Below are 20,369 nucleotides of genomic sequence, written 5' to 3' on the forward strand. Positions count from 1 at the left end.
ATTGAAATAAAAAAATAAGAATAATTACTGAAATATGGATAGATAGTTAATAAGTAATATTTATAAAAAAAAACCCCACATATATATCATAGCGCCATCTTCTGATAATGTAATTAATTGCACGAAACCAAAAAAATATAAAATAATGATGAATCATAGAACATACCATAATTATAAAATATATAATAATATAAATAATAAAAATAACAACACAAAAAGTAATTAAATGTTGCCTTAGACCAAAAAATATTGATTAATCTGTAAAAATAACTATGATGTTAGTAATATAAATACAGTAAAAAATAACCAATTGCTTAATAGTGCTGAAATATGTAACTAAATGAATAATATGATGTAAACAAAGGAATAGAAATTATGTAAGGAGTGATATATATGACACTATAAATAAAAAAATAAATACAATTCAAGGGTCAATATTAATTAACTTTGCAAATGCATCAATGACATTTATCATAATGAATCATTTAAAAATATATATTTGTAGCATGTTTACATTGACTAGTATAACGTTACACCACTTACTGTGTTAGTCGGCTTACTTTGTGAGAGAAATTTGCTACAAAATGTTGGTGATTTTCTCGTGCAAGACAGTGTCCCGATACTTTTAACTAATAAATCTTCCCATATGCACACACTTAAGGGGGTGTTACACACAGCGATATCGCTAGCGATATTGCTGGTCTAAGCACTCGTCCCCGTCGGTTGTGTGTCATGGGCAAATCGCTGCCCGTGGCGCACAAATCGATTGGAGCCGTCATACGGAACTTACCTGCCCACACGGCAGCCGTCCAATAGAAGCGGAGGGGCGGAGATGAGTGGGACGTAACATCCCGCCCACCTCCTTCCTTCCACATTGCCGACGGCCGTAGGTAAGCTGTAGTTTGTCGGTATCGAGGTGTCACACGTAGCGATATGTGCTGCCTCGGGAACGACGAACAACCGGGGATCTCCACAATCAACGAACGATATTTTGAAAATGAACGACGTGTCAACGATGGACGATAAGGTGAGTATTTTCCATCGTTAACGCTCATTCGTTGGTGTCACACGCAATGACGTCGCTAACGATGCCGGATGTGCGTCATGGAATCCGTGACCCCGGCGATATATCGTTAGATCCGTCGTTGCGTGTAACGCCGCCTTTAGGGACAAACCTGTCAAGCAGGAGGAATTCTCAAGGAAATCATCAGATCAATCAGATGAGACATATAGAGCCTAAATCATCAAAGGCTTTACGACAGTATTCTGGTCTAAAAACTTTGAAAAGTTGTAAAATGTTGGCGATAATCATGGCTGCGCTAAAATATTGCAACTCTTGGCAAATTCATTATGAGCGGCAGCCACAAATCTTACTCCAACAAGGACTAGAGTAAGATTTACGGCAGGCACACACTTGCCTGATGCTCCTGCTTCATTGAGAGGGGTGCACCTCCTAACCTCTTCACCATCCAGCGATTTTCCGATTTTTCCTTTTTCCAAAAGGCATAACTTTTTTATTATACCCATCAATATACCTACATGAGGGCTTCATTTTTGTGGAACAAATTGCATTTTTGAACTACGCCATTCATTCTGCCCCATACTGTGAAGATTGGGAAAAAAAATCCAAAATTGCAAAAAAAAAAAAATGCAACTCCACGATTGTTTTTTTAGTTTTTTTTTTATTTTTATTTACCATGTTCACTATATAATAAAACTGACCTGACATTATGATTCCCCAGGTCAGAACGAATTCGTAGATACCAAACATGTATAGTTTTGCTTTTATCTAAGTGGTGAAAAAAAATACAGAAATTTTTCAAGAAAATAATTTTGCTTATATCACCATTTCCTGAGACCCACAGAGTTCAAGTTTTTCGGGATCTGGGGCTCAGCGATGGCTTACTTTTGCATCTTGAGCTGATGTTTTTAATCATAGCATTTTTGGGTAGATGCTACGTTTTGATTGAGTCTTATTGCGTTATATTGCAATCATGGAGGAACCAAAAAAACATAATTCTGGAGTTTTGATTTTTTTTTTCTCGCTATGCCCTTTCACAGATCAGATTAATTGATTTTGTATTTTGATAGAGGAGGAATTTCTGAATGTTTGGATACCAAATATGTATATTTTTTAATTGTTTTATTTTCAATGGAGCAAAAGGAGGGTGAGTTGAACTTTGTTTTTTTACTTTTTATTGATTTTACTAGCTCTGTTGGGGTCTTTAAGCCTGCACTATCTGATTGCTTCTGCTGTTCAGAACGATGCTTCATCGCTGCAGAAATATTGTTCTCCTGTGAATGCTGGTGGTCTGCCGGCATTCGCAGGAAGTGAGTTATGACAGCGACGAAGGTCATCAGCTGACCACCAACTGTCATGACCACCTATCGCCAGTGCGCATCAATTCCCACTGTCAGAGAATGACAGCAGGACTTAACTCTTTAACAGGAGTAGGAAGATCGCCGATCCACCCGCACCTGTTAGCTGCACATATCAGTTGCAGGAAAAAAATGCGGGCTCACCCCGTGAGCCTGCATTAAAGGGACAGATATGGCTTAGGATGTACAGGTATGTCCAAGGTAGTGAAGGGGGTAATGAATCAGTAGCGTTTGACTCTAGCACATCTCCTCATCTAGATCGGTATGAGCAATGCAGGTCTTGATGAATCGGTGCCATAGTCCTCGGCCAGCTTCTCAAAGTATATTTTCTCTGAAATACAGTACTGAGTCAAGCCTACTCAATTGCAACAACGCAGCCTCTGATTCACGCTGCCTCTAGTTCTGTGAAATATTGGAAGCATGAATGTAAATGATGTGTTTCATAGTAAGATGCATCTATTTAATAAGTAAATTCTGAAACACATCTAATAAAATAATCTTGTTAGGTTGATACATGATCTCGTGTAACATTTTGTACACTGCAAGGAATGATACACAAATAGAAGACGTGAGCAAAGTCACTGCCTGCAGCTCTCTAGTCAGTGCCGTGTTATCAGAGATGTGATAAGAGGTTACATAGGGAATCTATGTCCTAAATCAGCTTAGGGAGCCAATAATTAGCTTTTTTATTTCTTAAGGAGAAGACATTGATATTTTTAAATCAGATGTATTAGTAAATGTAGCATAAATTGATTTATTTTATTTGCTTATATACCACCATTATTTCCGCAGCGCAATATAAACATATTTTATGGCAAAATTTGGGTATTATGTCATTGCATTCTCAGAGCCTTAACTTTTCAAAATCTTCCGTAAATATAGATTTATGGGGGTTGCTTTGATATAATCAGTTGTTTGTAGGGTTTCTTTGCACTATTTTTGAGGTATGTATAATAAATTGACGTATTTTTTTTATGAAACTATTTTTTATTAGGAGATGTGTCCATAAAGAAGAGAGATCGCAAGTGGGGATGGTCTGTTATAAATACACCAATTAGGTAATTTTGAGGATGTTGATTGAGACAAACCAGGAAAATGCCCTGCAGTTCCAGGAATCAGGGTCACCACTAAACTTTTAAGGAAGAAAATTTCAAACAAAGAACTTGGAATGGTCTAAGGGGATTCTGAAGCAATTTGATAGGGGATCATGTGAAGGGGAGATTGTTTTTAACTTCCTTACCATTCGTGGAAAAAATTGTGAACCATTACAAAAAGCCAAAACAAAGTATACATACTACTCACAAAAAGGATTTTTGCTTTTTTTTGGGTGAAATTTATGTAAAACGTAAAAAGTTCACACTACAGTGACATTTTATCATAAAAGAAGAACATCTAAGTAGAAGCATGCAATGATAAATTCCTCAACTCAAACAATTTCTTCAAAGCCAACAATGGTGGTGGGCATTCCGCCAAAAATGTCAATGTCTCAATAATGTGTCATGTGGCCTTGAGCATCAACTATAGCCGACAATGACGTCTTCTGCTGGTCACAAATGGCGTTATTATCTGCTGAGGCATGGCATCCCAGTCTTCTTGAAGGGCGGCTATCACATCATTGGGGTTCTGGGGTACAGAGTTACGAGCCTGTACATGGTGACTCTGCTGATCCGATAGGTTTTTTTTATGGGATTCAGGTCTAGAGAAAGTGCAGGCTGCTCCATTTGAGGTTCCCCAGTCTCCAGCAGCCGTTCCCTAATGATGTGACCTTGATGAGCTGAAGAATTGTCGTCCATAAAGATAGGCCTGTGTTTTTCATGCAGAGGAGCAATGACTGGATTAATATTATTCAAGTAGTAGGGGCTTGTCACTGTAACATTCACACAGGGTAGGGCAGTTTTGTACTGAGGAGACACACCAACCCACACTGTAACAGCACCACCACCACCAAAGGCTCGTTTCATGACAAGAGTTGCTGTTGCATAGCACTCTCCTTGACAACTCCACCAAAATTGATGGACATCATTTCTGCTTAACATGAATTGACTTTCATCAGTGAATAGCACTAAGGACCTCTAGTCCCTCATCCAGCCAGTCAATGGTGCCTGTGCCTGGTGGTGTGGTCAGGTAGGTCAGGTAGCCTTGCAGGTCATTTACCATGGAGAACACACTAATGAAAGAGTTTGTCATGACAATTGGTTGCCTCTCACCTCCCTTAAATAAGTCAGGAGTTGTGTGGCATCTTCATCCAGTTCTGGAGGGCATTGTTCACAATGAAGCAGTCATCAGTATAGGATGTGGCCAAAGGACGTCCACTTCTCTGCTTTTCTATGACTCTTTCAGTCTCTCTATATTTCTGTTTCAACCTGTTAATGACACTCTGTGACACTCTAAGCTCAGTGGATACTTCAGTCTCAGAACATCCTGCTTGAAGCCTCACAATGGCGAAGTACTGATGTTCAATTGTTAGGTGTTGTCTTAGTCTTATGATGTAAAAATGTAAACAGCATGATAAGGAGGACTGTTTAATACCAATTCTAATTGAAGCAAGAAGAAATGTATTGAGTGAGTCATGGAGCAAACATGTGTTGTTAATATTGCCTTTAGGCTTCTTGTTAGAGAACAAGTTGTGCAAAAAGTACTGAAATATTGAAAAGGTGGACATGAGTGTGCAATCAAAAGCTTAGAGAACGTCACATCAAGATCATCTGACAAATTTAGAGGGCATTTTAGGATCATCACCCGAAAACGAAACAAAATTGTTGGAATCCTCTACTTAATATTTTGTTGCACACCCTTTGGAATAAATAACTGCAATAAATTGCTTCCGAGAGATAGCTACAATGCCATGAGTTGTAAATGTCTTGATTATGTTGTGCACCGTGGACATGTTGTGCATCAAGATCTCTGGAGATGGACTTGTAACTTTGACATTGTTAATATTTTTCAACAATTTTGGTTCTCAGGTACTCAAGTTCTCAGGTAGTTCTCTTCTACTTTTTCTCTTCTCCATGCTTAGTCCCTCAATGAACTTGAGCTCCCCACAGCTGGCAGCACTCATGTAGCCCCAAACCATGACACTCTCACCACCATGCTTGACTGTAGGCAAGACACTCTTGTCTTTGCACTCCTCATGTGATAGCGGCCAGACACAGTTGACACTATGACACTAACTGAATCAAAGAAGTTTATTTTGGTCTCATAAGACCACAGGACATGGTTCCAGTAATCAATGTCCTTAGTCTGCTTGTCTTCAGCAAACTGTTTGTAAGGTTTCTTGTGCATTGTCTTTAGAAGAGGCGTCATTCTGGGATGATAGGCATGCAAACCAGTTTGATGCAGTGTGCGTCATATGGTCTGAGCACCAACAGACTAACACTCCACTCCTTTAACCTCTGCAGCAATGCTGGCAGCACTCATTCAACTACTTTGGTCGACCATGGCGATGCCTGTTCTGAGTGGAACCTGTCTTGTTAAACCACTGTATGGTCTTGGCCACCGTGCTGCAGCTCAGTTTCAGGGTGTTGGCAATCTTCTTGTAGCTTAGGCCTTCTTTATATAAAGCAACATTTCTATTTTTCAGAGAATATTTTGCCATGAGGTGCCATGCTGAACCAGAGACCAGTATGATAGATAACAGCAAATGTAACACACCTGCTCCCCGTTCACACTTGTGACCTTGTACCAGTAATAAGTCACATAACACCTGGGAGGGAAAATGACCAATTAGGCACAATTTGGCTATTTTTACTTAGGTGTGTACTCACATTTGTTACCAGCAGTTTACACATTAATGGCTGTGTGTTGAGTTACTTAGAGGAAACACCAAATTTACACTGTTATACAAGCTGCACACTGACTACATTACATTGTATGAACGTTGAGGAAATATTTACAAAAATTTGGGGGGTGTACTCACTTTTCTGATATACTATATATATATATACTATATATATATACACACATATATATATATATATATATATATATATATATATATATATATAAACACACTGTATACAGTTAGGTCCAGAAATATTTGGACAGTGACACAATTTTCGCGAGTTGGGCCCTGCATGCCACCACATTGGATTGGAAATGAAACCTCTACAACAGAATTCAAGTGCAGATTGTAACGTTTAATTTGAAGGTTTGAACAAAAATATCTGATAGAAATTGTAGGAATTGTACACATTTCTTTACAAACACTCCACATTTTAGGAGGTCAAAAGTAATTGGACAAATAAACAAAACCCAAACAAAATATTTTTATTTTCAATATTTTGTTGCAAATCCTTTGGAGGCAATCACTGCTTTAAGTCTGGAACCCATGGACATCACCAAACGCTGGGTTTCCTCCTTCTTAATGCTTTGCCAGGCCTTTACAGCCGCAGCCTTCAGGTCTTGCTTGTTTGTGGGTCTTTCCGTCTTAAGTCTGGATTTGAGCAAGTGAAATGCATGCTCAATTGGGTTAAGATCTGGTGATTGACTTGGCCATTGCAGAATGTTCCACTTTTTTGCACTCATGAACTCCTGGGTAGCTTTGGCTGTATGCTTGGGGTCATTGTCCATCTGTACTATGAAGCGCCGTCCGATCAACTTTGCGGCATTTGGCTGAATCTGGGCTGAAAGTATATCCCGGTACACTTCAGAATTCATCCGGCTACTCTTGTCTGCTGTTATGTCATCAATAAACACAAGTGACCCAGTGCCATTGAAAGCCATGCATGCCCATGCCATCACGTTGCCTCCACCATGTTTTACAGAGGATGTGGTGTGCCTTGGATCATGTGCCGTTCCCTTTCTTCTCCAAACTTTTTTCTTCCCATCATTCTGGTACAGGTTGATCTTTGTCTCCTCTGTCCATAGAATACTTTTCCAGAACTGAGCTGGCTTCATGAGGTGTTTTTCAGCAAATGTAACTCTGGCCTGTCTATTTTTGGAATTGATGAATAGTTTGCATCTAGATGTGAACCCTTTGTATTTACTTTCATGGAGTCTTCTCTTTACTGTTGACTTAGAGACAGATACACCTACTTCACTGAGAGTGTTCTGGACTTCAGTTGATGTTGTGAATGGGTTCTTCTTCACCAAAGAAAGTATGCGGCGATCATCCACCACTGTTGTCATCCGTGGACACCCAGGCCTTTTTGAGTTCCCAAGCTCACCAGTCAATTCCTTTTTTCTCAGAATGTACCCGACTGTTGATTTTGCTACTCCAAGCATGTCTGCTATCTCTCTGATGGATTTTTTCTTTTTTTTCAGCCTCAGGATGTTCTGCTTCACCTCAATTGAGAGTTCCTTAGACCGCATGTTGTCTGGTCACAGCAACAGCTTCCAAATGCAAAACCACACACCTGTAATCAACCCCAGACCTTTTACCTACTTCATTGATTACAGATTAACGAGGGAGATGCCTTCAGAGTTAATTGCAGCCCTTAGAGTCCCTTGTCCAATTACTTTTGGTCCCTTGAAAAAGAGGAGGCTATGCATTACAGAGCTATGATTCCTAAACCCTTTCTCCGATTTGGATGTGAAAACTCTCATATTGCAGCTGGGAGTGTGCACTTTCAGCCCATATTATATATATAATTGTATTTCTGAACATGTTTTTGTAAACAGCTAAAATAACAAAACTTGTGTCACTGTCCAAATATTTCTGGACCTAACTGTATATATATATATATAATATTGTTTAGTTTGCTTTTATCTATTTCAGTTGGGGAGAGACTGGGCCATTTTTAAAATATAATGTTAAACAGCTCAGTTAATCACAACTGAAAAAGCTTCTCTTAGCTCAGAGGAAATTACACATGCATGTAAAGTGCCGGAAAAGCAATCAAAATGGTAACCTAATGTAATACAATTGTATATCTGTAGGTGGATAAGTAATGTATTCTCTTTGTCATTCAATACAGGAATATGACGGATTTTCAGCTGTCAATACTCAAGGACTTGAATACAGAATATACAGAATTTACACCCACATTACTGAATAATACAAATTCTCCAGGTTAGACAGTGTGCTCAAGGCCAGTATTACTGGCGCATTTCACTTATCAATTCCTTTATTTATTTTAAAAAAAAATGGTTCTGGTACCGTATTAGCCAGGTGAAAAAAAAAAATGATTGCTGTCAGAAAGGGCTAATGCAGGCGACCGCATTTTCGGTCCGACTGCTATCCATCGAAAAATTAGATTGCATTTGAACCAATATTATTCAATGAGGCAGTGCATGTCCATAAATTTCCCCAAACTGATGTTTTTAAGAGTATGAATTAAAAATTCTCCAATGTGTCAATGACAATATTTTTTACTATTGATACAAATTCTACCAAGCTAGCAGCATTCTCATAAAACAAGATATTCCGCAGGAAAACATTCCAAGTTAGATCTTAAAGGGTATCTGTCATCAGACGTTTGCAATGCTATAGGGGTTAATACAGAGAATTCAGCCATGCCTCTCTTGTCAGTTTGTGCTGTTGTTTACTTGCAATGTTTGTTTTAGCACCAGAGGATTATCATTGCTAGTCTACAGCAGGGCATGCCTAGTAGTTCAACACACCCCCTGCTTTGGTTGTCAGCTCACTGTCTATAGACATTGTACATAAAGAGTCTGGTGGGAGCAGCTTTCTTAGCTCTGCAACATTGCTAAATGTAAACACTATGTGTGATAACCACTGTAACCAGTAAACTACATGCTGCATTGTTGGATTAAGGCCAGAGTCACACTTGCGAGTGACTTGGCGAGTCTTGCATTGGCATCACCCAGCAGGGCCGTACACTCTACTGACAGGAGAGGGTCGGCTGTATATATTTCTATGCAGCTGAGACTCTCCTGTCTAGAGAGGGTGTGACCTGCCGGGTGATGCCGATGCGAGACTCGCCAAGTCACTCGCAAGTGTGACATTGACCTAAGGGTCTCTACTTTCAGATGAGTTAGCAAAAACCTGGAGACAGATTCTCTTTAACAATCATAGTAACATAGAGCAGAAAAAAGTCTGTCTAGTCCAAACTATTCTTCAGCAATGTTCTAGAGGAAGGCGAAATCAATACAGGAGGAAGACGTAGCTGCCCCCGAGTGAAAACTATCTGGTGACACTCATTTGGATTTAAAGGGGTGGTTCACTACTTATTTTTCCAAGCCACATCAATATAATGTTGAGAAACAAGGCTTCTCTAAAATACCTTGTGTTGACAATAGCGACGCTATTGTGGTCCGCTCAACCCTTCTCGTGACTCCGGGTCTCTGTGACCTCTTGGATTCAATGATGTCAGGTCAACTTCCAGTTGACCTGACATCACCGTGGCCGACTCCAGTCTCCGTGAGGCACTGGGCTGTGGGTGGTGTTTCACCGCTTGTTACAGCCCAGAGTCACAGCCTAGCTTCTCCCAGCTCTCTCCTTCACTATATAGCCCCGCAAGCAGGAGCAATGCTGGGATGTGACTAGTGGTGACATCACCGGACATCAGAGGTCACGGAGCCCCAGGGTCACGAGAAGGGGAAGAGCAGACCGCAATAGCACCACTCACAGGCAGTATTGGCAGCACAACGTATCTGAGAGAAGCCTTGTTTCTCAACATTATATTGATGGAGCTTGGAAAAATGAAGTGAACAGCCCCTTTAACAAAAGTTAACTCATTAGGTGATAAACACTTTGATTGCAAACATATCCGCAATAGAAAGGCAAAAAAAACCCATAAAGAAAACAGATTGCAGCCAATTTTACATGGTGGAATGTCTTTGGTGGGAGAGCGCTAAGCCAAGCAACAGATTTCTAGTTTCACAGTAAGAACACTCATATTGACAAATAGCAGATATTTGTCTGCATAAAACACATAAAAGAGGAATATATAAGTCCTACCTCAGCAACCCCGGTCTGCAGAATTCTTAGTCCTGTGGATTTTTCAATCTTCTCTTTATTGGCAGCTATTAGGATGAGACAAAAAAAAGCAAAAGCTTATTTGAATGTAGAGATCTTACCGCAAAAAAAAAAATCACCGAATGTCGGACCTTCTTTTATAAGCATGTACTCTATCAGGACTTATCAGCAGACAGGAGAATCCTATGAAAGACAACTATCCTAATTATATTCCATTCGTATTGCGACCGTTGACACGGCAAAGCATTATTTTACTAGAGACTTAAGACAAAGCATGAGGATGATAGCCAGCCATTGTGATTAGCATGTCAGGCAGAATATGCATCCTTTCCAAAACTATTATTGTCACAACACCTACATGGCAGCTGTGTCAGGCCATTAGCGCCCTTAGCACAAATGGATAATACCAGGGAACTTTTTACAGACGTAATCTAATGTAATAGCAGCGGCGATTTGCCTTAGAGCACTTCTCTAATTTTGACTCCAATTTTGCAACTCCCTAAGAACGTTAAAATTGTAATAAGTTCTCTTAGAAGGAGAAATTTAGTGTAAATATCAGTGGAGAGAAAACCCCAAACGTTGCTTTGTACAATTTATGCCAATGAAATTGTGAAAAAGGCTGTCTCAATAGATCTTTCGAAAATATCTGACTGGTACCATTGCACCCAATAAGCCACCTGAGCCAAAGACGGTTGCAAGCAACAGCCTTGTGAGCACTATATGAGCTTATAGTAAAGGGTTTGTCCAGTACTAGGACAACCCCTTTGATTCCACATGTTTCCTCCAGATAAAATAATAAAGCCTACACTCACCTCCCATACCTGCGTAGTTCCGACGGGGCTGTGGCTCACAGTGCCAGGGATCACAGCTGTGTCTTCACGCAAGCCATGCATCCAATCAGCGCCGGATGCCTTATTTTCGCCTCTGAACCAAACGAGTTAATCAACAGGAAATGAGCGCTGCAACTGAGCTCACTTCCTGTTGATTGCTTGTTTGGTCCATGGCAGCGCACACAGGCGGACACAGACTGATGAAGGCTCCTGTGCAAAAACAATATATGTGTCTTTTACAGTCTAGTAGCTCATCATAACGCACAATTCCACCTGTTTTGGAGGTGTAAAAGGACCCCCTTACCCGTTGGGCCCCAATGCAGCTGCACCGGTTGCACCAATGTTATGTCCACCCCTTTTTCATCTTCCTTCACTGATTCATTGTTTATGTAGGCATAGATCGGACTGCACTCTGATCCCATCCGAGAGTAATTCGATAGTTTGCACACACCCATAGATTTGTATGGGTGCTCGCAGTCAGATCGGCCTGAGAAAGAAAGTGCTGATCGGCACTGCCCCATGGTATAATATTAGAGAGAGTGCTATATGATAAACCATTGGATAACACTGTCCAATGTATATGCCAGTGTGAGTGAACCCAAAATGTGTCTCACTATCATTTTTCAGAGCTGAATGTGGCTCTCAAGGTGGGAAGAGTTGAGGACCCTGGTTTAGGGTTATGTAGTTTCCCGCTCTGAAGAACCCCGACACTGCCATTTATTCACATGGCCACCATATCATGGTACAATTTCTTAGACTAGATACCATGATACCATGTCTATCCTCTGTGGGTGTTTTTTCCAGAGCTGCATCCTTCCATCAGTATAAAAATACTGCTTTCTTATAAGTAAGCTATCAATAAAAAAAACAGGATCAAACTTTTGTACTTAAAAAAAATTCCTTATTTTTTTCATTCTCTAGGATTAAGCACAAGCTGAAAATGTCTCAGAATCTCATTATTTTTAAATCAAATCTTTCTCTTTTCATATTACAGTTCCACAATTTATCCTGAATAGAAAAGGACACATTTTAGAATTTAATTTCTTTTTCCTAATAAAAGTAGAACTCATTTGGAACATTCAAAGCAATGGGCAACATAAGACCTCGTTTTGTATTTGTGTGAAACAAAGGGTTTTGAAATACAAAAATGAAGCCCTTCAAAATTAAATTCATAGATGAAGGATATGCAAATTACCTGAAGAAGCGGAACCCTATAATGTTCTCAAAATTCTGCAACAGCCTGTTTAATTAGTATTTTAATTTATCGGAATAATTCCTTACACTTGACAATTTATTCAGTAATCCATATAATTAAGCACGTTTCTACACTGAAATAATTTAGTCAGCACCCTGAATTATAACCTCTGGGAATTTCGGGAAGCGTTTTCTTTCAACGGAATATAGCCTTTGCCCTCTCTGCCACGTCTAGTGGTTCCAGTATTGATGGGAATAAGGGGGTCAAGATGATTGGTAAGATGATACATGGAGGTGATCAAACTGAATTTCACAGCTCTTGAAGAAAAAAGACAGAATGAATTAAAGATGAGAAACAGGGAACAGACACGTATAAATTCCTTTAATTTGGCATCTGATATGCCAAAAAATCCGATAGTCCAACACTTTCTAAATTCTGATAATCTGGCAACTCCAAGTACATTAATGTAAAATAAGGAATTACTGAAATGTTCAGAAAACTGAAGATACCAACCAATATGGCTGGTCTGTAGACTCAACCTATCAAGAAACAACAATTTAAAGGGAATTTGTCACTACTGATTAGAAATGAGCGAATCCAAGGTAGAAAACACAAACTTTACAAAAAAAAAAACAGAGTTCGGGTGCTTTACCTACGAACACCACTCATGCGATCATCGCTGTGCTCGGGTACGCTCGGTGCTCAGCCCAGTGCGAGCCGCTCGCAATGTTTGAATGGCAGGTTTTTGCCATGTAATCTGACGGCAGCATAAGGTTGTGGCTGATACACAGATTTCAGGGATTAGCTTTTGTGCTGGTGATTCAATACAATCAGTATTTTATCAGCACTAGATTATCACTGTTGGACTAGCTGCCCCATCACTGATTAGCAGCTTAGGCGCTTTCACACCTGTGGTTTCTGCAATGCGGCACAATCCGGCACTTTGCAGGAAAATCGCAACCGTTTTTTTTTGCTGCCGGTTGCGTTTTTCCTGCATAGACTTTAATTAGTGCCGCATTGTGCCGCATGGCCTTGCGTTCTATCCGGTTTTTGCTGCATGCGGCAGATTTAGCCGATGCAGCGGCCGGATGGAACGTTGCCTGGCACGTTTTTTCGTGCGGCAAAAAAAAACGCATCTCGCCGCATCTCGCCGATGCAGCGCATTTTTCAATGCATGCCTATGGCAGCCGGATGCGGCCAAAACCGCATCCGGCCGCCGCATGCGGTTTTTGCCACTGCGCATGCTCAGTAGCATGCCGCAAGCGGCAAAAACCGGACAAGCCGCATGGGAAAAACGTATGAAAAGGATGCGGTGTTTTCACCGCATCCGTTGCATAGCTTGCACAGCCGGATTGAGCCGCACAGCTCAAGCCGGATGTGTGAAAGCAGCCTTACTGTCAATATACAATGTACACAGAGACTTGCCAATCAGTAGTGTGGGCGGGGTTATTTTTCTGAGCACTACTACACCCATAGCAGAGTAATCTCTGACTGAATAACAATTGCTGAACCCAGTAAACTAAAGGGTGCTTTACACGCTGCGACATCGCTAAAGATATATCGTCGGGGTCACGGTGTTTGTGACGCACATCCGGCGTTATTAGCGACGTCGCAGCGTATGACAGGCTGGAGCGACCTAAAACGATCGCAAAAGAGACAAAAATCGTTGGTGTTGGAGAGAAGTCAACACCAAATATCGTTGTCTGGTCAGTAGCGATGTTGTTCCTCATTCCTACAGCAGCACACATCGCTGTGTGTGACACCGCAGGAGCGCCGAACATCTCCTTACCTCCATCCATCGGCAATGAGGAAGGAAGGAGGTGGGCGGCATGTTCCGGCCGCTCATCTCCGCCCCTCCTCTGCTATTGGATGGCTGCCGTGTGACGTCGCTGCGATGCCGCACGACCCGCCCCCTTAGAAAGGAGGCGGTTCGCCGGCAAAAGCGACGTCGCAGGGAAGGTAAGTCCGTGTGACGGGTGTTAGCGATGTTGTGCGCCACGGGCAGCGATCTGCCCGTGACACACAACCGAGGGGGCGGGTACGCTTGCTAGCGACATCGGGACTGATATCGCAGCGTGTAACGTACCCTTAAGTGATATACAAGTGAAATCAGGATTTCTTTTTCTACATTATGCTGCTCTCAGATGAGGTAGCAAAAATATGGTGAAAGATCCCCTTTAAATAAAAAAGTATTGATTTTATTCTCCCTGGAAACAGCACATACTTGTCCTTTGATTCTCCCTTTTCACTGAGTATGAACTTCAATACGAATACAGTTATTGGACAAATGTGACCCTATTTCTGGATAAATAGAAGACTTTCCTATCCAGGACAACTCTTTATATATTGAAAGCTTAACAAATATTTAGCAAAGGCAATCTTGACCTTACATAACATCAGAAGACAATGTGGCGTCACAACAGTCCGTTATATAACAGTGACACTTGTGTATAAAGGTCATACATTTCTGGAGTGACTCAGGGAATTTAAACTAAAGGTCCATCCATCCATCCACATGGACCCGATGGAAAGAATCTGTAGTGAAAACCACTGTGGACTTGATTACAGAAATGCTGTGGATTTACCAGAGAATAAAATTAATTACACAGAATAAAAATTTGGGTGAAAATCCACAAACTTGGAGACCTTTTCTGGTGTGTGGATAAGTCCTTTGTAGTTGCACAATAAATACTCCACCCCTACAAGTACTTAATCAACAATTCACCTGACCCTATATTCATGCCACTAAATTCAACTGGACCAACACAAGCAATTGTCCCCAATCAGGAAACAAATCAGTGGTTCATGGTTAAAAAAATGATTTTTATTACATAAATTAAACAACACACATTTTTAAAAAAACAGAACTATCCTGTAGGGACACTATTAATTCCCAGAAAACATTTGTTACATCCAGACACAAGTGAGCCTATATGCTAGAATGACAGAAACTTCCATATATGTGGCAAAATACCATGAGGCAGTGCTGTTAAGACCATACATGCACTGAAATACACATTATATCCATAACTGTGCCCATACATAGAAAGAGCCTGATAGCTACAAAGTAAACACTGCCCTGATGTAACAAAAAGTCATCCCAAGGCTAACGCCACAATAGCTACCTGATGATTAACCTGGATCTGGGTAAAGCCCCCGGAAGAAGCAAGGGCGAAACGGCGTTGGGGTGCAGGGACGCTTTACCCAGATCCAGGTTAATCATCAGGTAGCTATTGTGGCGTTAGCCTTGGGATGACTTTTTGTTACATCAGGGCAGTGTTTACTTTGTAGCTATCAGGCTCTTTCTATGTATGGGCACCCTTATGGATATAATGTGTATTTCAGTGCATGTATGGTCTTACTAACAGCACTGCCTCATGGTATTTTGCCACATATATGGAAGTTTCTGTCATTCTAGCATATAGGCTCACTTGTGTCTGGATGTAACAAATGTTTTCTGGGAATTAATAGTGTCCCTACAGGATAGTTCTGTTTTTTTAAAAATGTGTGTTGTTTAATTTATGTAATAAAAATCATTTTTTTAACCATGAACCACTGATTTGTTTCCTGATTGGGGACAATTGCTTGTGTTGGTCCACCCCTACAAGTACATTGCATTTATGATTTTTCAATCATCCTAAATTGTCACACAGAGACTATCACGAACTTTGCCGACATGGCAGTGTCGGGTTCTGTTCTGACTACAGATTCTGATACTCCGACTAATAGTTCCTCTGGTGTCTGTAATCTACACACACAGACTCAGTAGTCGATCTGCTGAGTGTTAAATCAGAGGTAGGCTAGCAGGAGTTAATCTCTGCTACTTTGCTTGTTAGTCTCCTTTCATCATCTGCTGTGGGGGGAAAGCTAATCACATCTGCTCCCCTCCTAGATATGCTGGCTGGATCCTTCCACCTATGCCAGCTATAGTTTATCTTAAGGGGGCTTTACACGCTACGATATCGTTAATGTTTTATCATCGGGGTCACGTCGTTAGTGACGCGCATCCGGCGTCATTAACGTTATCGCAGCGTGTGACACTTATGTGCGACCTAAAACGATCGCAAAAGCGGCCAAAATTGTTTGCCGCAGGGAGGTCGTCCTAAAACAAAAAATCGTTTACCCCTCATTAGCGATGTTGTTCCTCGTTCCCGCGCTAGCACGCATCGCTATGTGTGACACTGCAGGAGCGAGGAACATCTCCTTACCTGCCTCCATCGGCAATGTGGCATTTCTATTGGCCGCCTGCCGTGTGACATCACTGTGACGCTGCATGACCCGCCCCCTTAGAAAGGAGGCGGATCGCCGGCCAGAGCGACGTCGCAGGGCAGGTAAGCCGTGTGATGTAATGCCCGTGTCGCACAAACGATGGGGGCGGGTACGCACGCTAGCGATATCGGTACCGATATCACTACCGTGTAAAGCCCCCTTTAGTTTGTCTGGGGAGGTTTGGTGATCCAGACAATCTGATGTGTTACTTGTTGCTTTGTGTGGTTTTAGAGTTAACCCTTGTTGCCTTTTTGTTGCTACCCTTCTGCTCTTGTTTTTCTCTTGAGTTTTTCTTTGTCTATTCCTATGTCTGCAGTGTGTCAGAGTTTTGGTTTTCCCTTGTCTGTCCTTAACTGTTTACCATCTCACTCCTGCCCTGTCCCTCCCTGTGGGGAGGAGGATACAAGAGTACAATTTCTCAGAAGTATAGTAAGGCATGGGACTCTAGCATCTCCACCATTAGGAGAAATCTGGAGGTGAGGGATAGCCTAGGATCCCCTAGTGTAAGACACAGCATAAGAGTCCCCTGTCCCTCGCTATCCCGAAGTAACATTGTAACATACTGTAAATATTTTATATTCCATCATACCCTGCAAATTCAGATTTAAGGAGTTACTTGTCTGGGAAATATATGAAACCTTTTCTGATTACAGCAAAATGTATTCTCATATTTCACGTACTGTAGATTAATAAACTACAGATATGCAATTCCCCAATTTATTACCCTATTATCCTCCATCTGGAGATTTAAGACTGAAAAAACCCCATCAATCAACCACTAATAGATTTCATAGACTCTGAAGATCTTCCCACTAGAGAAATATTACAACTGTATTTATGAAGTAAGGGGCGTACATACGTGAAGCAATAACTAGATGTGTAGTTCAATATGATTTTGCTGGAAACCATCTGGCCTGCAACAAAGAATGTTGTTCAAACATATATTGCTTTATCTATAAGGGGGGAAAATGTCCATGTTCTCATCACGTCCTTCAAATATCTTCCCCTACAAGCTGGCCATGAACACAGCAATCATTGCGTTATGAAGTCAAAAGGCTGCATGTGCTATTTTCTTAGAACCCAAGAGGCTAAATTTAAAGCTGGAAGCAGAATTTCTATATAAGGATTAGAAGTCAGCAGGGGTCCTCATTGTAAAGGAGCCCCGGGCGCTAAACGCTGCACTCTGACCACTCGTTCTGAGCCAAGCAATTTTTACATCGTAAGGCCGTGCCAAAACTTCTACCTAAAATCTACAATGGGAATAATCGATTATTTCGGTGTCACGTCCTTGTTTTTGAAATACGAAGATTCTCTGAAGTATTCTGTATAGGAGGGGATTATTAACATGATCGGTATATACTTTACCCTGGAGCAGAGATATTATCATTTACCTGCATCTGCACATTGCCGAAATATTTACGGACCTAAAGTAAGAAAGACGTTCCAATAGAAATTCAATAAAACTGTGCAATAATATTTCCAGTGGTATCCAAGACCACCATTCATGATTCCACGATGTACAACAGTACAAATTGAGGCTAAATCAGTGAAATAGAGATGAGATGCAGTACCAGGCACAACCTGTGAGCAAGAGTGGTGCTGGCTCTGGAGAAATAAGCAGTTCCCTTTTTTTTTTTTTTTAATCTTATATATGTCTTATCTGCTTTTCTTTTCGCGAACACTTTTGTAGCATTTAATTTATGCAAAAATGCATGTTCAAAGCGTTTTGTAATTGTTTTATTTTTTCGCTATTGTGTTATCTGACATTGGTGACATTGTATGTTTTACAAATTATTAGATTCATTGATGATGTAATTTAAAGGGTCCTGTAAAAAAAAAAAAATCTATTAACCTGCATATATAGGGTTAATCTTCATGTTAATAGCGTTCTGAAGCCCCCTGGCGTCGGCAATAAGAGCTCTGCTGCCAGGAGGTAATGAACTTTATTTCTCCCGGCAGCCATGGGCTTTCAGCCATCAGGGTAGTGGTTTATGCAACAGCTTTGTGCATAGAGAACAGCAGCTTTAACCATGTCCCTGACACTGACTGACAGCCGGCTCAGTATTACAGCTCTGTATTAGAGCCGGCTGTCAGTCAGTGCTGTGAGTCGAGGTTAAAGCTGCCACTCACTATGCAAAGCGGTGATTTAAGCCGTGCTAGCACCATCAAAATGGCTGAAAGCCTTTGGCTGCCAGGAGGAATAAAGTTAATTTCCTCCTGGCAGCGGTCTTCTCAGTGCCGACTCTTGGCAGTTTCAGAACACTACTAACCTGCAGATTAACCTCATATATGCAGGTTAACAGCATTTTTTTTATCTAGCAGGTTCTCTTTAAAGAGTCCTCCTAGAATCAAATGATAAATAATGTGAAAAATGAAAAAGTTTCAAAAAACAGTGGAAAGCAGAGCACACCTGCTTCCTAAGAAGCCCATGTGATGGGTGTTTTGAGTGATCAATGGGGGGTTGGGCTCAGGACCTAGACTCCCTTTATTTTGCATTTCATGCATGTTAGATTTTAGAAACCAAAAAAGTTAAAGTACCCTTTAAGTTTTGAGTAGGCTAAGGAAGATTTGCAAATATAGGTGATCTATTTGTAACATTCCCCATAAAGAAGATCATAATGGTGCCTTATTGTAACGCTGGTTAACGAGGACCTTTCAGCTCAACTGATATGACTGGTTTAGTAGTTACCCGTGTTCTCTTGAAAATAACAATTCTGCAACATCTTGACATGAATTCATTAATAGTAGGGTGCTGCCGGTTGGGGGGTGAGCGCTCACCGGCTGTCACTATCCAATCAGTGCTGCCAGTGTCAGTCTATGTAAGGACACACCCCGTTGACAAGCAGAGTGGTGACACACAGTAGTAAATGTATTCTGTTATTCAAGGAAGAATAACAAAAAAGGCACAAAATAGAATAAAAACCAACAAGATCCAGAAGTGTTTACAGAACAGAACCTCTTTAACATTAACCACGCCTGACAGAAGGACTCTGTTGTTCCTTGTAACCAAAACACTTTTTCATGATGCTAATGGTAATGCGCCATATCTCTGTCATAGGAGAGAAGGGTCTCACCAGTTAGAACTGGTAAAAGAATTTGCTCCGGTGAAAGGATCTTCATGTTAAAACGTCCAATTTATAAACAAGTCTTAAAAACATGCATAGGAACAATCCGATACAAACTACTGTGCATATGTTCCCATGACTAAGTCATCATGCCGAAACATGTTGGTTTACACGCACAAGTTTATATTAGATTGTTCCTATGCATGTTTTAAAGACTTGTCAATAAATTGTACGTTTTAACATGAAGATACTCTTGCTAGAGCAAATTCTTTTACCAAGTTTGCCTCTATGAAGCCTGGACTTGAGCAGCTCTGCGTAGATTTTTTTTTCACTCTACGCTTCCCCTTTTTCTATTTTCCCACCAGTTTGGGCTCATTCTGACAGTTTTGTCCAGCCCAAGTTTGGAGTTTTGTGCGAAATTAAGTTTTTTTGTGTTGTTCCAATACCCACAAAAGAAATAAATATGTGTATACCAAAACGTGTAATTGAAATAATTTTATAATTTCCTGGGAGAAAAACTTCATGTTCTGGAACAATTTCAGGGGTGCCAACACTTTTGGCCATGATGGTGTGTGTGTATATATATATATATATATATATATATATATATATATATATATATATACAAAAATGTTTTAACTTAATTTTTTTATTTATTTACTTATTTATTTTTTCCGGGATGGCAAGATCAAAGTAAAAAATAAAGCTCTGTGGGCAGAAAAGAAAACATAGACAGTTGTATTCTGTCTTTA

General features: G+C 40.7%; 1 protein-coding gene across 1 annotated transcript in view; it reads right to left on the minus strand.

Annotated features, from left to right (window-relative positions):
- PTPRN2 (protein tyrosine phosphatase receptor type N2) overlaps positions 1 to 20,369 on the minus strand; it is a 1,389,072-nt gene that overhangs the window by 495,055 nt on the left and 873,648 nt on the right. The window contains exon 12 of the mRNA XM_075315450.1: positions 10,241 to 10,305. Coding sequence (XP_075171565.1) covers positions 10,241 to 10,305 — 65 coding nt within the window. The remainder of the gene's footprint in view (positions 1 to 10,240; positions 10,306 to 20,369) is intronic.

The sequence above is a fragment of the Anomaloglossus baeobatrachus genome, chromosome 6 (genome assembly GCF_048569485.1).
Source record: "Anomaloglossus baeobatrachus isolate aAnoBae1 chromosome 6, aAnoBae1.hap1, whole genome shotgun sequence".
Taxonomy (NCBI): domain Eukaryota; kingdom Metazoa; phylum Chordata; class Amphibia; order Anura; family Aromobatidae; genus Anomaloglossus; species Anomaloglossus baeobatrachus.